Source organism: Bombina bombina, chromosome 1, assembly GCF_027579735.1.
Source record: "Bombina bombina isolate aBomBom1 chromosome 1, aBomBom1.pri, whole genome shotgun sequence".
NCBI classification, from domain to species: Eukaryota; Metazoa; Chordata; class Amphibia; order Anura; family Bombinatoridae; genus Bombina; species Bombina bombina.
In genome coordinates this window covers 432,879,264-432,896,938 of record NC_069499.1, presented here as the reverse complement: position 1 = coordinate 432,896,938, position 17,675 = coordinate 432,879,264, and the positions used below count along the sequence as shown (strand labels likewise).

The 17,675-nt window shown below is 38.3% G+C and overlaps 1 protein-coding gene across 1 annotated transcript in view; it reads left to right on the top strand.

Moving 5' to 3' along the window:
- LOC128645401 (sodium channel protein type 2 subunit alpha-like) overlaps window positions 1-17,675 on the top strand; it is a 584,077-nt gene that overhangs the window by 461,990 nt on the left and 104,412 nt on the right. The window contains exon 20 of the mRNA XM_053698390.1: window positions 8,423-8,596. Coding sequence (XP_053554365.1) covers window positions 8,423-8,596 — 174 coding nt within the window. The remainder of the gene's footprint in view (window positions 1-8,422; window positions 8,597-17,675) is intronic.

Sequence of the window (17,675 nt, the reverse complement as noted above, 5' to 3'; positions counted from 1 at the left end):
AAAGAATGGCAGTAATGTAAAGCTAAATTTGTCAGTGGGCCACAAGTCCAAAAGTTGTGAACATTGCTAAAATAGGTAAACCATGGAGGGTCATCATGTAAGTTGGTGTGTAGCAATTTGCCCTGTCAGTGACTATAAAGCATTGTCCTGAGGCTACACCATGCCCATTGAGAATTTATCATTTTGGTTAATTCATCTGGACATGTATAAATGTTGTAGCAGTAGGTGCAGAGCATGTGACTACTTGGATGCAAGTAAAGACTTTGAGGCCGATTTATTAAGAGACGAACAGACATGATCCGCTGTAGCGATCATGTCCGCTCAACATCGCTGAATGCCAACAGCTTACCCTGTCAGCATTTATCATTTCACAAGCAGTTCTGGAGAGTTGCTTGTGCAATGCCACCCCCTGCAGATTCGCGGCCAGGGGTGTAAATCAACCCGATCATTTGTGATCAGGCCGATTGCTGTACGCTGCCTCCGAGGTGGCGTAGGAGTTGAGGAGCAGCGGTCTTAAGACCGCTGCTTCTTAACTCCTGTTTATGGCGAGCCTGAAGGCTAGAGCTGAAACAGCTGCATTGGGGCAAATTCAGGCAATGATAAATCGGCCCCTTTGCATCCAGTGTAACACACAAAGTCTATCAAATAAAATATTGTTTGAACTACACCTTAACTTATAAACCTTATTACATGCATTTCTTTCTATGGTGGTGAGAGTTCACAAAATCCTTACTCTTGGGAAGTACAAGACCTGGCCATCAGGAGGGGACTAAGACACCATATACCAGAGTTTTCAAATATCCTTCCTACTTCCCCTTCCTTTCCGGTAGTTCTTTGCCTAGTCAAAGAGAGGGCAAGGACAGAATTGTAAATCATTTTAAGCTAATTCTGAGTGAGCATTTATTTGGTCTCTCCTTCAATGGATATATCCTAGAAGATATGGAGTTAGGAGAGTACTGTAAATCTCTTCTTGTCTTCTCTAGTGTTGTGGATGCAGACCAGCCTCAGGTATCGCTAAGATAGTTGGTACATGATCTGGTACTCCCTCACAATATCCCTTACTGTTAGTTACAGTAAATTATGGGCTTCTACTGCATCCTGTAAATACAGCTACCAGGCGGTAAGAGCAGGGGAGTGGGACCCTCCAGTGAGGTAAATACCCAGTTCTCACACAGCCCACAGGCTGCTTACAGGCACACGGTGTGTAACTATGGTCAAACAGGAATGTAACCCCTTGTCATTTTAAGGAGTAGGCTTCATATTCTACAAAGTTCCAAGTAGCATTCTTGCAGAGCAACAGCTCCTCAAGCTGGAGACCCTGGTTCAAGTCTAGGGCGACACCACCATGGGAATCTGCTGTTAAAACATGTGGTTCTTTGGGGCATGACAAAAAAACGGATCTGTGGGTGCAGGTTTGTGCACATGAGTTTCTAATGTTTCTAATGAACCTATATTTTTAATCCCTGGGTAGATGGATGTGAAGGTTTATACAGCGTTTAAGTGTTTTTGCACTATTGGGACACTTTCAGGTGGACACGATTTTTTCAAGGCGGCTGGCCCTTTAATTGCCCTGCTCCAGTTGTCCTCAGGTGACTTCAGCGCTCCGGTTCTCATTCTGCAATTCAGGAGGGATGAGGCAGCAGCAGTTAAGTTTTTGGGAGCTAGGACAGGAAAGAGTTAAGTTCTTTCCTTCTACAGGAGGTCGTTTTGGCGTGCTTTTACACTGCATAGGCACTCTCGGAGGCTGGATCGATTCTTCCACCACTCTCTCTCCAGATAGTTGAAGGACACAGGAAGGGGTAAGAACCCTATACCGGAGCAGGGGCTGTAAAAGATGCAGTATAATTTATTCTCCTTATATCTGCATTTTTTGGAAACATTGTTTAGCGGGCACCTAACATTTAGTAACAATTAGACGTGTACAGGCCAGAAAATTTAGTTTTGAACAAAACATTTTTGGGGGTATTCTAGGAAATTAGTTTTCCCGAATATTCATTGCCTGCACTATTCGGTTTTTGTTTAGTTCAAAACGAAAATTGAATTTTTATTAAACATTTACATTCGTTTTGAAGCTACAGGTGAAAAGTTCACTTGAAGCTACAAATACTTGCCTTAACGAACTCTGGGGAGTGCGCTAACCCGATCCCCTTCTTGCCAGAGCCCCAGCTGCGGTGCAGGTCCTGGGAGCTGGTTGGGTTAGCACGCTCTCCAGCGCCTTAAAGTGAATGTAAAGTTTGATGCTAAAGTGCCCGGTTTTTAAAACTTTGATTAAAAACAGAGGCACTTTAATTCATCAAATTTTACATTTCACTCCTGTTGTGAAAAAAAACTTACCTTTTAATCTTGACAGCAGCTCCAGCTTCCTCCACCCATTTCAAAGCCTCTTCCTGGGTCTAAAATGAGGCATCCAGCTTCCTCCAATCACAGCGTTGAATCCGACACTGATTCCCCCGGGGGGAAGCTGTGATTGGAGGATGACCTATCAATCATTTCTGACATCAGAAATGGCTTGTGAGACCAGAGGAAGCTGGAGCTGCTGTGAAGATTAAAAGGTAAGATTTTTTTCACAACAGGAGTGAAATGTAAATTTTGATGAATTAAAATGCCCCTGTTTTTAATCAAAGTTTTAAAAACCGGGCACTTTAGCATCAAAATTTAGATTCACTTTAAGGTAAGTATTAAACCCTTAAAAAAATTAAAGGAAACAAATGTATACTGACTAATTCTGGCAGTATTTTTAGTTTTCTTTCATTTTAGTTATGCATTCATTCAGATTTCCATTTACGTAACGATATGTGAGGCCCTATAGTTGCATCTTTTCAGGACTAAAGGGTCTGATCTATCCTTCTGTAATAATAATTTCCCTGGGCGGTGGGAGAAAAATGTTATAGTTTGGCAACTTTTTTCTCCTTATGGAGCAGACTGGGTCTGCTACTACTGGTCTAGCTAGGTAAATTTTGGTAATGTACCCATGCAACCGCTTAAGGCTGTATATAGTTAAGTGCATGGAATCAGTGCATGAATTACCTGCTATTTTTTTTTTCCTAATCATTTTACTGTAATCATTGTGATTTACTGTGTTGTACTAATGCAACTTCATTTTACTATATACTAAGTTCAGTGCATCGCTTGGCTGTTATTTTTTTCTGGGGTGTACCGCAGTATCTGATTAAGGGCATGATTACGAGTGGAGCACTACTTATCGCTCCCACTCGCATGCTAACTCTGATAGAAGTAAGCTTTTTGTGTGTATCGGGTAGCACGGGTATTACAAGTGTGCTAACTTAGCATGAAATATTAATATTTCACATTCCAATGTTCTTCACATAGCAGAATATGTTCCATTTTATTCTTAAATACAGATTAAATACATATTTCTATATATGTCTGATTTAATTTGGTAAAATATAAATCTATACCTATCTATCTATCTATCTATCTATCTATATAATTATATATAGGTATATATAAATATATATATATATATATATATATATATATATATATATATATATATATATATATATATATATATATATATATACAGGTATATATATATATATATATATATATATTTATAAATACATAGAGCATATTCCCCTATGTGAAGAACATGGGAATGTGAAATACAGTAAATTTGCAGTTAAACACTGAATATTTCATAAATATGAATTTACATGTTTTCAGCAACTTGACTACAAAAGGCTCCAAAGCACTTAAAATGTCTATATATGTATAAATATGTATTTATGTGTATATATGTGTTATTATGATTGTAACTGTATTTTTAAATATGATTTTTATGTGTTTTGTGTAACTTTTTAGTCGAGCTTAAATTTAATTGCGCTCGAGCAAATGCATTTACTTTCAACCTGTAATATGCGTGCTAATTCTGACATGCGCAAAGAGCCAGGATAAACCCCTTTCACTTGCACGCAATAGTTAGTGCGCTACTCTTAATCTAGCCCTAAATCCTGTATTGAAGTTTCAGTGTACAGTAACTGCTTCCCCCCTGTATTGCAGTTAGAGTTACACCGCAGTAACTGCTTAAAGCCAACATTGCAGTTTTAAGGTATACCGCAGTAACTGCTTTAAGCCTGATTCAACTCTGTATTGCAGGTCTAGCTTAAATACTGTATTGCAGTCTCTAGCATATTCCACAGTATATGCTTATATACTGTATTGCAGTTCTAATGTATACCATTATGACTGCTTAAATCTCATATTGCAATTCTTTCATATACAACAGTAACTGTCTCTACCATGTGTTGCAATTATCAGGTATACCACCATGTCTATTTAAATCCTGTAGTGCAGGTCTGAGGTACACTGTAGTACCTGTTTATTCTCTGTATTGCAGTTCCCACCTATGCCGCAGTAACTAGTGGGCAGTCCTGAGGTATCCCACAGTAACAGTTGTTTCTTGAATTACAGTTTTTGGATATCTTAATTCTGCTTGTTTAGCCACCTTTCATCATGGTATTCTCATAAAGTTGTGTTGTTGATTTCTTGAGCTTTATAGATTATTTTAATGTATGCCTTTGTGGCTGGGGGTTCAGCCTTCTTACTTCAGGGTATTCTAGGCTGTGGTCACATTTCCTTTGAACTCTGAGGTTTCTACCTTAGGTTCTGAGGATGGGCTTCCCTTAGCCAGTTTATCTTTAACTCAACTTTAACTGGTGTGTCTGAATTTTCTCCAGGTTTTAAGAGCCAATTACATTCTGCCAGGGCTGCTATGCCGCTGTCGAAGAAGCATTTCCTCACTGGGGTTACTATCTTATCATTTAAAGACACAGGGATCATCATCAGTTCCTTCAGTTGGAGTTCTCTGTCAGCTTGTGATGGCAGAAGTGTCTTGTATCCTCAGTTGGGCAGAGTTCAATTGTTGCTGCATCTCAGCCATTCACATCCCAGGAGTAGACTACTGGGAGGCAGATTTCCTGGGTCACCAGACTTTACATTCGGGGGAATGGTTCTTCAGTCAGTTGATGATTATTTGGTGCAAAGATTAATAATAATTAGCAGCGCTTAAAGCATGGAAATAATCAGTTCTATTTAAGATTTATATAACAAATTAGATTTATTCAAAATTCTATAGCAAAAGCAATCAATTATTGCAGTATAAACACATAGGTAAATGTAAAATGAAAAATGTAAAATGAGTGCAACGTCTCCCTATTATTTTTGATGAAACAGAATATATTAAAAAAAAAAAAAACTCTTTAGGCAATTGGATTAAGTTTTCAATAAAATATAAACTTTTAAGACAAAGATTGTGAGATCCGTTTTACCAAAGTTGTATTCTTTGGTTGGTAACGAATCTTTACAAACCTTAAAGCATTTAAAAAGCAAAATTCAAATAGTATACAAGTTTAAAAACCTCTATGTTAAATGCTATGGGGTCTAATTGTATCTTTTCTCTGTAAGGTATCTTAAACCTCTAAATTGTTTCCTTCTTAATAACGTAGTGCAACAGAATATCAACTTTCCTTAATGCAAGGGTAGTTCCATTTTAAAATATTTTTTGAAAAAAGCCTTGCTGGTCGTTTGACCGGCTTTCAAATTCAGGTGACTGCTGTTTGCTTTTCCTCGGTGGTTATGTTGCCGTCAAACAGATAGTTAGGAGAGCAGTGTCTATGTGAATTGGGTTAAAAAGCAGCTTCTAGATATTTCCAGTTTTAGATCTCAAAATCGCAAAAAAGGTACCTTACTTTGTCTCCCGGTTGCAACCGCTGATGTGATCCTCCTTCTTCCTGTGCGGTATTCACAGTATATCATCTGCAGGGCTCCGGTGCCATTACAGGTCACCTGACTCCCCTCTATATGTCAGAGGTCACGTCCTGTCTCCGCGATATCACTGTTTTCTTACTTTTGGAAGCCGCAAATGTCAATTTTTCACTTGGTCTCCTCGGTATCTTTAGAGGCAAATGACATTCAGTCCTTGGTATCCTGGGACTGAATTTAACAATGCACTTTGTCAGGTCCTTAGACAAAGGATAGAAATTGTAATTTCCAGGGTCACAAAACGTGGTGACAACAGAGTGTAGCAGTTAGTCTCCTTCAACGCGTTTCATCCTTCAGGGCTTTATCAAGAATGTATCCGATCAGGATGATTGCTGTCCGCCACCTTAGAGGTGGCGGACGAGTTAAGGAGCAGCGGTCTAAAGACTGCTGCTTCTTAACTTCAGTTTCAGGGGAACCTGAAACTACAGGGGTAGATTGCAGAATCTGTTGCTTGATAAATCTACCCCCTTGGCTGAAGAGTTTGATCCTCTTCGCTTATTTGGAGGTGGGTAATTAGCCCCCTCAAAGAATTATAACTTATTCTACTCATTCTGTTTCCATTTCCTGGGTCTTTTAAGGATTTTTTTGAACGGGTTTGCAAGGCTGTATCCTAGTCTTCCTTGCATACTTTTCAAAATTTTATCATCTTGATGTTTTTGCCTAGATTGAGGCAGTATTTGGCAGAAAGGTTTTTCAGGCAGTTGTTCCTGGCAAATGGTGCCTGACTTTTTGTCCCACCCTCTTTTTTGTGGAGTCCACTGTTTAAGTATTCCTGAGAGTAAAGATTTTGTGGACTCTCACCACCACAACATTTTTCTTACCTGATAAATTAATTTCTTTCTTGGTGGTGAGAGTCCACAAACCCGCAGATATGCACATTTTATGCACCTCTTTATTCTATAGTCTCTCTTTCTTTTCCTCATATCCTTGGCTATAGGTCCCACTGGGAAGGAAGGGGAAGTAGGAGGGACATTTGAAAACTCTGGTATAGGGTTTCTTTGCCTCCTCCTGGTGTCCAGGTCTTGTACTTAAGAGTAAGGATTTTGTGGGCGTTCACCACCAAGAAAGAAATTAATTTATCAGTCAGATTCAATATGTAGGTTTAACTTCTAGATATCCTCACTCTCACATTTCGTGTTATTATTTTATCCAGTCAAGGTGTTTTATTACAATATTTAAGAGATAGGTGTAGGTAGAGCGCTATCTTAGGACTACAGAGCAAACCAAAAGGCGTCAGGATCCACCCATTCAGGGGTGTGTTTAGTGTTGTCAACAAATGAAGTGCATTTGTGTTTACATTTTTGTATGCAAAAGGATTGGTTTTATTCATACACTGGAGAGCCGTGGATTTTCTTGTTTGTCATAATTCAGTGAGCAATATAGATGAGAGCAGTAACATATTAAAATATAATAAATTAAGTTTACTCTTTAAAAAACAAAACATCCAAGTAAACAGAATGAGGCGAATAACAGCTGGTAATGATGTTAGACTGTTTAAGGTCTGCATGTTTGCAGCATATCAGAGAGGTTGAACAGCCTTCAGGAATGCAGCCAATCAGAATGGAACTTTTACATTTACTGGACATGCTTGTTTGTGTAGTGTTTCTTTATGAAGATACCCTCTTTCCCATTTCTTAAGGAAAACCTTGTACTGGATTATTCAGCCTTCATTTTGAATTGGTATACTGAGTCATGTTGGTCTACATCTTTTATCCCTTAAACATTGTAATAATGATATGTTTCAAAATGCCTTGATTGGAGAAAAGGATAATGTGGTTTCATGCGGTTCCATGCAACTTCTCTTTGAGTAAGTTGGTTTGTGAACGTAGATCTTGCATATCTTGTGATAAGGCTTGAATAACATACTCTGTTGATCAAGTGCTTTGAAAAAGCTAAGTGGAGGAATTGCTCCCACAGTGGCAGGCCAAAGTCTATTAATAGATTCAGCAGCAGATATCTTATCAGTAGGCTTTACAGATAATCCAGAAGTAACACTGACCTAGATGAGGAGTTGGATGTAATTTTGATAGCAGCAAGAATGCAACAGTCCAGCCTTTTTGCATACAGATTTGTTGTGGATTATATCCTCAAAAGGTGTTAGATTTATTTTAAGCTTTGTTTGCCTTGTTAAAATTGTTTTTTATAATCTTTGGACTACAGACATTATAAGTGGTGGACGCATCCTTCATTATCTTATCTCTCAAAAAATAGAATGCTTAGAAAGCTTTGGACATAATTCTCATCTCATCTTATGATTTCCATAAGGAAGTTGTATAGTTCTGAAAAATGTTAAAAGTGCAGTGGCAGAAAAGTAGCTGTGTGAATATTTTAGAACCTTATAAATCACTTGCATTATAGTAGTCTCAATTTCCAAAAAATACCAGGGTTCCCAGTCACATCAAACCAGCTGAAGAAGAGTAACATAAAAAAGGAAATGCTACAGCACCTAGTGTGCATTGTGTAAGGCTACATTTCTCAACAGCAAGCAAATATAATGCTACATATTCTAAAAATATATATATTTCACATAATATATTACTATCAGTACTCCTTTCTTTTTTTTTAACTGAAATGTGTTACTAAATTCTAGGTAGGTTCTGAAATACTTTACATAAAAAAATGTTATTGTTATTAACAGGCATTTGAAGACATCTATATTGAGCAGAGAAAAACAATAAAAACAATGCTGGAATACGCAGACAAGGTGTTCACGTACATCTTTATCTTGGAAATGCTTCTCAAATGGGTGGCATATGGATTTCAGAAGTATTTCACTAATGCCTGGTGCTGGCTGGATTTCCTCATTGTTGATGTAGGTATTTTATTTTTTTTTATAAATATTTATATTTAAAGCATTTAAACTATTTTGTTTACACTTAAATGCCTCATACAATGAATATTCATAAATGTGAATTTCAAATGAAAACAACAATATAATGTATATTATTATTATTTTTTATTATTCTTTATTTATAAAGTGCCAACAGATTCCATTGGTACAAAGATAAAAGTACAGTACAATATAAAAGACACCAGACAAAGTTTAACAAACAAACAAATATAGGGGGAATTGAGGACCCTGTTCCCATGGGAACTTACAATCTAGAGGGGTAGGAGGGTGAGAAACAGGAGGTGGGGACTGCAAAGGTGGGAATGATGTTAGTGTGAAGTTAGATAAGGGCAGCTATTAGGCAAGTGGAATTCGTTTGTTACTGATTTGGAGATAGGCTTCCCTGAACAAAATTGTCTTTAGTGAGCGTTTAAAGGAGGAAAGGTTAGGGGAAAGTCTGACAGCTTGAGGAAGTGTGTTCCCAATGGTTGGTGTTGCACGAGTAAAGACCTGTATTCTAGCATGGGAGGAGGTGATGGTAGAAGATGCAAGGAGCAGGTCATTATTGGATCTTAGAGGGCGGGCTTGAGCATATTTGTTGATGAGTGAGGACAGGTAGGGGGGGGAGCTGCGTTGGTAAGGGCTTTGTACGTCAGGGTGAGAATTTTGAATTTAATTCTGCTGTGAATGGGGAGCCAGTGAAGGGATTTGCAGAGAGGTGCAGCAGATACAGAGCGTCGGGAGAGTTAGATTAGCCTAGCAGAGGCATTTAGGATGGATTGAAGAGGGGAGAGGCGGGAGAGAGGGAGGCCAGTTAGTAGGTTATTACAGTAGTCAAGTCTGGAAATTACCAGGGAGTTGATTAGCTGTTTAGCACTCAGAAACGGACACATTTTGGAGATAATGCGTAGGTGGGTGTGACAGGATGAAGAGAGCAATTGGATGTGGGGTATGAAGGACAGATTGGAGTCAAGTGTAACTCCTAGGCAGCGGACTTGGGGTGATGGGGATATAGTGGTATCACCAACAGTGATTGAAAAGTTAGAAACCGGGGTAGAATTAGAGGGGGGATTAGAAGGAGCTCAGTCTTGGACATGTTGATTTTTAGGTGGTGAGAGTCCATCCAAGAAGAAATGCCAGATAAGCAAACACTGATGTGAGAAAGGACAGAAGGAGAGAGTGCAAGGGTGGATAGGTAGATCTGAGTATCATCCGCATAGAGGTGATAGTTGAAGCCATAGCTACTGATAAGTTTACCTAGTGAGGAAGTATAAATAGAGAAGAGTAGAGGACCCAGAACAGAGCCTTGAGGTACTCCAACAGACAGAGGCAATGGAGAGGAGGAGTCACCAGCAAAGGAGACAGAAAAGGACCTATTAGAGAGATAAGTGTGGATCCAGGGGTCCAGTGGGTTGTAGCAAGGTCAGGGCAGGATATTGTGTAAGTGTGGGGGAGGTGTTTTAATATAGTGTATTAATTAGAAATAAAGTGATGCAATTGTCTATGCAGATAACAATCATTCTGAAAATGATAAAGAATCGTGTACTGACATAGATTTGATACACCCATTGTGACAATATTTAATCCATGACATAATCTCCCTTCCATGTCATTATGCTAAAGGGACATGGGACACATTTTTTTCTTTCAGGATTCAGATAGAACATACAATTTTAAACAGCTTTCTAATTTACCTCTCTTATCAAATCTCCTTCATTCCCTTGATATAATTTGTTGAAGAAGCAGCATTACACTACGCAGCTAGCCGATTACATCTATTCAGCCAATCACAAAAGACAAATGTGTGCAGGCACTAATCACCAGCTAGCACCAACTAGTGGAAGATATGTACATATTCTTTTTCTACTGTGGATACCAAGAGAACAAACATTTGTACATTTGAAAGTAGAAGTGAATTTAAAAGTGACTTAAAATAAAATACACTATCTGAATCATGCAAGTTTCATTTTGATTTTCCTATCCTTTTAAATAATCTATATATGACAGTAAAGAAAGGCAGAGTCTGTATATCAGTCACTGTTTCAAGGCTTGACAAATCCTTTGTGCTAGGGAATGTTTTCTATCGGGCTAGCTTTTTAATATTCTTGCTAGCTCTTACATTTGAAATAAATGAATCTTCCCTTGCCCTACTATCTAGGTTTACTATTGATTCATGTGTGTATGTTTTTGTTGTAGGTTGGTGCTTTTAAATATTTACTGACATGTAAAATATATGTGTATAATCTTTTATTTTCAATGATGCTGTATGGTGATGAACAATATTCTGAATGCATGCATCTGCAAATAAGAATTTATGCTCCGTAGGTATTCAGGTCCATATTTACTAAATCATATCTTTTTTAAGGCATTTAAGATGCTATTCATTTCATCAGGGGCCAATTATTACTGAGCTTAAATAATACTATATCAACAACTTTGCAAGACTGTCCATTAGTTATTAATGTGACACTAGATGTATTTTGTGTTTGTTTAGTTTGAATATAAAAACTTTGGGCCAGATTACAGCAATAATGTTTGCACGGGACACGATAAGCAATATTGTGACCGCATTAACTAGAGTGCATATTACAAGTTAAAAGTAAAAGGTTGCGCTCAAGAGTAAGCAGAAACTATGCTAGAAGCATTAGCAAGACCTAGGGGCCGATTTATCATGTTTCTGGCGGACATGATCTGCTGTAGCGATCATGTCCGCCAGACATCGATAAATGCCGACTGCATACGCTTTCGTCATTTATTATTGCACAAGCATTCCTTGTGAAATGCTTGTGCAATGCCCCCCCCCCCCCCCCTGCAGATTTGCAGCCAATCGGCCGCTAGCAGGGGGTGTCAATCAACCGCATCGTATGCGATCGGGCAGATTGCTGTCCGCTGCCTCAGAGGCGGTGGACGAGTTAAGGAGCAGCGTTCTTAAGAAACAGATGTATTTGGCCCTATTCGGGCCATGATAAATTGGTCCCTAGAGAAAACTGAAAGGGATAAAAAAAAAATCTCAAAACACGTCTAAATATTATGTGATATCTGCCATAATTGCAGATAGATGACGAGAGAATATCATGGTAGATAAATTCTGACAATTAAATATATTCATTAAATTAAATTAAAATACTATAATAGTGCTTAAAATATAATAGTAATAAATTGAAACTAATAATATTAAATTATAAAGTAAATAAATATAAATTATTTTAAATTAAATATTTGAAATAAAATTAGATACTTATTGTGTCTATTTAATTTAATTTGTAATTTAATTTTTACATTTACACTGTTTTTGTATTCTAGGTTAATATGTGTATTTGGGTTCGTTGTGTGCTAGCCAGTTAAATTTGTCTGCTTTCATTTATTGACAGCTCAAATTTATGTGGATATCACTACTGACCTCACCCAACCTTTTCCTACACAAAAGACAATTGGAAGGTTGCACTTTGTGAATAGATGAAGAGAATACTTAAGCAGATGGACATTCAGCTCTTTGTGTTGTGGGAAATAAGGATTTCAGTTAGATATAAGCTGTAAAGGAGACGTGATACATCAGAAGCAATTGCATTATTTTGAAAAGTGTTAACTAAAAGAATGTATCTAATGGTTTATATATATATATATATATATATATATATATATATATATATATATATATATATATATATATATATACACACACATGGTATTTTGGTACAATATATATCTATACCTTTATATAAGGAGGATTATATATATATATATATATATATATATATATATATATATATATATATATATATATATATATATATATATATATGTATATATATATATATTTATATATATATATATATGAAAATCAATTTAAAAATACTTAAAACATATTTGGCTTTGTTTAGAACATTGGAATGTGAAATATACAGTATAACACTTTATTAATAATGAATATTGCATAAATATGCTTTTTACATGTTTTAATCTACTTAAAGGGACACTGAACCCAACTTTTCTCTTTCGTGATTCGGATAGAGCATGCAATTTTAAGCAATATTCTAATTTACTCCTATTATCAAATTTTCTTCATTCTCTTGGTATCTTTATTTGAAATGCAAGAATGTAAGTTTAGATGCCGGCCCATTTTTGGTGAATAACCTGAGTTGTTCTTGCTGATTGGTGGATAAATTCATCCACCAATAAACAAGTGCTGTTTATGGTCCTGAACGAGAAAAATAGCTTAGATGCTTTCTTTTTCAAATAAAGATAGCAAAAGAACGAATAAAAATTGATAATAGGAGTAAATTAGAAAGTTGCTTTAAATTGCATGCTCTGTCTGAATCACAAAATAAAAAATTTGGGTTCAGTGTCCCTTTAACTGCAAAGGGCTACAATGCACACACACACACACACACCCTGGCAGAATTTATGATTTCTTGGCCATTTTTCAGAGAATATGAATGATAACACAAAAACCTTTCTTTCACTCATGGTTAGTGTTTGGCTGAAGCCATTTATTATCAATCAACAGTGCTTACTCTTTTTAAATCATAATGACAACTGAAACTACCCAAATGACCCTGACGAAAAGTTTACATATCCTGGTGATTTTGGCCTGATAACATGCACACAAGTTGACACAAAGGGGTTTGAATGGCTATTAAAGATAACCATCCTTACCTGTGATCTGTTTGCTTGTAATTAGTGTGTGTGTATAAAAGGGTCAATGAGTTTCTGGACTCCTGACAGACCCTTGCATCTTTCATCCAGTGCTGCACTGACGTTTCTGGATTCTGGGTCATGGGGAAAGAACAATAATTGTCAAAGGATCTGTGGGAAAAAGGTAGTTGAACTGTATAAAACAGGAAAGGGATATAAAAAGATATCCAAGGAATTGAGAATGCAAATCAGCAGTGTTCAAACTCTAATCAAGAAGTGGAAAATGAGGGGTTCTGTTTGATAACATACTGCATTCATCTTGCCATCAATTCTGACCAAATTTCCTGTGCCTTTGTAGCTCACACATCCCCAAAACATTAGCGATCCACCTCCGTGTTTTACAGTAGGAATGGTGTATCTTTCATCATAGGCCTTGTTGACTCCTCTCCAAATGTAGCTTTTATGGTTGTGGCCAAAAAGCTCAATTTTGGTCTCATCACTCCAAATGACTTTGTGCCAGAAGGTTTGAGGCTTGTCTCTGTGCTGTTTGGTGTATTGTAAGCGGGAAACTTTGTGGCATTTGCATAGTAATGGATTTCTTCTGGCGACTCGACCATGCAGCCCATCATTCTTCAAGTGCCTCCTTATTGTGCATCTTCAAACAGCCACACCACATGTCCGGTATTTCACCTGAAGTTATTTGTGGGTTTGTCTTTGCATCCCAAACAATTTTCCTGGCATTTGTGGCTGAAATTTTAGTTGGTCTACCTGACCGTGGTTTGGTTTCAACAGAACTTCTCATTTTCCACATTTGAACACTGCTGATTTGCATTCTCAGTTCCTTGGATATCTTTTTATATCCCTTTCCTGTTTTATGCAGTTCAACTACCTTTTCCCACAGATCCTTTGACAATTCTTTTGCTTCCCTCATGAAAGATGCAAGGGTCTGTCAGGAGGTCAGAAACTCATTGACCTTTTATACACACACACTAATTACAAGAAAACAGATCACAGGTGAGGATAGTTACCTTTAATAGACATTCAACCCCCTTTGTGTCAACTTATGTGCATGTTATCAGGCCAAAATCACCAGGGTATGTAAACTTTTGATCAGGGTCATTTTGGGTAGTTTATGTTGTCATTATGATTTAAAAAGAGTAAACACAGTTGATTGATAATAAATGGCTTCAGCCAAACACTAACCACGAGTGAAAGAAAAGTTTTTTGTGTTATCATTCATATTCTCTGAAAAATGGCAAAGAAATCATACATTCTGCCAGAGTATGTAAACTTATGAGCACAACTATATATATATATATCTATATATATATATATATATATATATACAGGGAGTGCAGAATTATTAGGCAAATGAGTATTTTGACCACATCATCCTCTTTATGCATGTTGTCTTACTCCAAGCTGTATAGGCTCGAAAGCCTACTACCAATTAAGCATATTAGGTGATGTGCATCTCTGTAATGAGAAGGGGTGTGGTCTAATGACAGCAACACCCTATATCAGGTGTGCATAATTATTAGGCAACTTCCTTTCCTTTGGCAAAATGGGTCAAAAGAAGGACTTGACAGGCTCAGAAAAGTCAAAAATAGTGAGATATCTTGCAGAGGGATGCAGCACTCTTAAAATTGCAAAGCTTCTGAAGCGTGATCATCGAACAATCAAGCGTTTCATTCAAAATAGTCAACAGGGTCGCAAGAAGCGTGTGGAAAAACCAAGGCGCAAAATAACTGCCCATGAACTGAGAAAAGTCAAGTGTGCACCTGCCAAGATGCCACTTGCCACCAGTTTGGCCATATTTCAGAGCTGCAACATCACTGGAGTGCCCAAAAGCACAAGGTGTGCAATACTCAGAGACATGGCCAAGGTAAGAAAGTCTGAAAGACGACCACCACTGAACAAAACACACAAGCTGAAACGTCAAGACTGGGCCAAGAAATATCTCAAGACTGATTTTTCTAAGGTTTTATGGACTGATGAAATGAGAGTGAGTCTTGATGGGCCAGATGGATAGGCCCGTGGCTGGATTGGTAAAGGGCAGAGAGCTCCAGTCCGACTCAGACACCAGCAAGGTGGAGGTGGAGTACTGGTTTGGGCTGGTATCATCAAAGATGAGCTTGTGGGGCCTTTTCGGGTTGAGGATGGAGTCAAGCTCAACTCCCAGTCCTACTGCCAGTTTCTGGAAGACACCTTCTTCAAGCAGTGGTACAGGAAGAAGTCTGCATCCTTCAAGAAAAACATGATTTTCATGCAGGACAATGCTCCATCACACGCATCCAAGTACTCCACAGCGTGGCTGGCAAGAAAGGGTATAAAAGAAGAAAATCTAATGACATGGCCTCCTTGTTCACCTGATCTGAACCCCATTGAGAACCTGTGGTCCATCATCAAATGTGAGATTTACAAGGAGGGAAAACAGTACACCTCTCTGAACAGTGTCTGGGAGGCTGTGGTTGCTGCTGCACGCAATGTTGATGGTGAACAGATCAAAACACTGACAGAATCCATGGATGGCAGGCTTTTGAGTGTCCTTGCAAAGAAAGGTGGCTATATTGGTCACTGATTTGTTTTTGTTTTGTTTTTGAATGTCAGAAAACATAATTTATGCTTACCTGATAAATTTATTTCTCTTGTAGTGTATCCAGTCCACGGATCATCCATTACTTATGGGATATTAACTCCTCCCCAACAGGAAGTGCAAGAGGATTCACCCAGCAGAGCTGCTATATAGCTCCTCCCCTAACTGCCATTACCAGTCATTCGACCGAAAACATGCAGAGAAAGGAAAACCATAGGGTGCAGTGGTGACTGTAGTTTAATGGAAAAATTACCTGCCTTAAAGTGACAGGGCGGGCCGTGGACTGGATACACTACAAGAGAAATAAATTTATCAGGTAAGCATAAATTATGTTTTCTCTTGTTAAGTGTATCCAGTCCACGGATCATCCATTACTTATTGGATACCAATACCAAAGCTAAAGTACACGGATGACGGGAGGGACAGGCAGGCTCTTTATACGGAAGGAACCACTGCCTGAAGAACCTTTCTCCCAAAAACAGCCTCAGAAGAAGCAAAAGTGTCAAATTTGTAAAATTTGGAAAAAGTATGAAGAGAAGACCAAGTTGCAGCCTTGCAAATCTGTTCAACAGAAGCCTCATTCTTAAAGGCCCAAGTGGAAGCCACAGCTCTAGTAGAATGTGCTGTAATTCTTTCAGGAGGCTGCTGTCCAGCAGTCTCATAGGCTAACCGTATTATGCTACGAAGCCAAAAGGAGAGAGAGGTAGCCGAAGCTTTTTGACCTCTCCTCTGACCAGAATAAACGACAAACAGGGAAGACGTTTGTCGAAAATCCTTAGTTGCCTGTAGATAAAATTTCAGGGCACGGACTACATCTAGATTGTGTAGCAGACGTTCCTTTTTCAAAGAAGGATTAGGACACAAAGATGGAACCACAATCTCTTGATTGATATTCCTGTTAGTGACCACCTTAGGTAGGAACCCAGGTTTAGTACGCAGAACTACCTTGTCTGAATGAAAAATCAGATAAGGAGAATCACAATGTAAGGCAGATAACTCAGAGACTCTTCGAGCCGAGGAAATCGCCATTAAAAACAGAACTTTCCAAGATAACAACTTGATATCAATGGAATGAAGGGGTTCAAACGGAACCCCCTGTAAAACATTAAGAACTAAGTTCAAACTCCATGGTGGAGCAACAGTTTTAAACACAGGCTTGATCCTAGCTAAAGCCTGACAAAAAGCTTGAACGTCCGGAACTTCTGACAGACGTTTGTGTAAAAGAATAGACAGAGCTGAAATCTGTCCCTTTAAGGAACTAGCGGATAAACCCTTTTCTAAACCTTCTTGTAGAAAAGACAATATCCTCGGAATCCTAACCTTACTCCATGAGTAACTCTTGGATTCGCACCAATATAAGTATTTGCGCCATATCTTATGGTAAATCTTTCTGGTAACAGGCTTCCTAGCCTGTATTAAGGTATCAATAACTGACTCAGAAAAACCACGTTTTGATAAAATCAAGCGTTCAATTTCCAAGCAGTCAACTTCAGAGAAATTAGATTTTGATGTTTGAAGGGACCCTGGATCAGAAGGTCCTGTTTCAGAGGTAGCGACCAAGGTGGACAGGATGACATGTCCACTAGATCTGCATACCAAGTCCTGCGTGGCCATGCAGGCGCTATTAGAATCACTGATGCTCTCTCCTGTTTGATTCTGGCAATCAATCGAGGAAGCATCGGGAAGGGTGGAAACACATAAGCCATCCCGAAGGTCCAAGGTGCTGTCAAAGCATCTATCAGAACCGCTCCCGGATCCCTGGATCTGGACCCGTAACGAGGAAGCTTGGCGTTCTGTCGAGACGCCATGAGATCTATCTCTGGTTTGCCC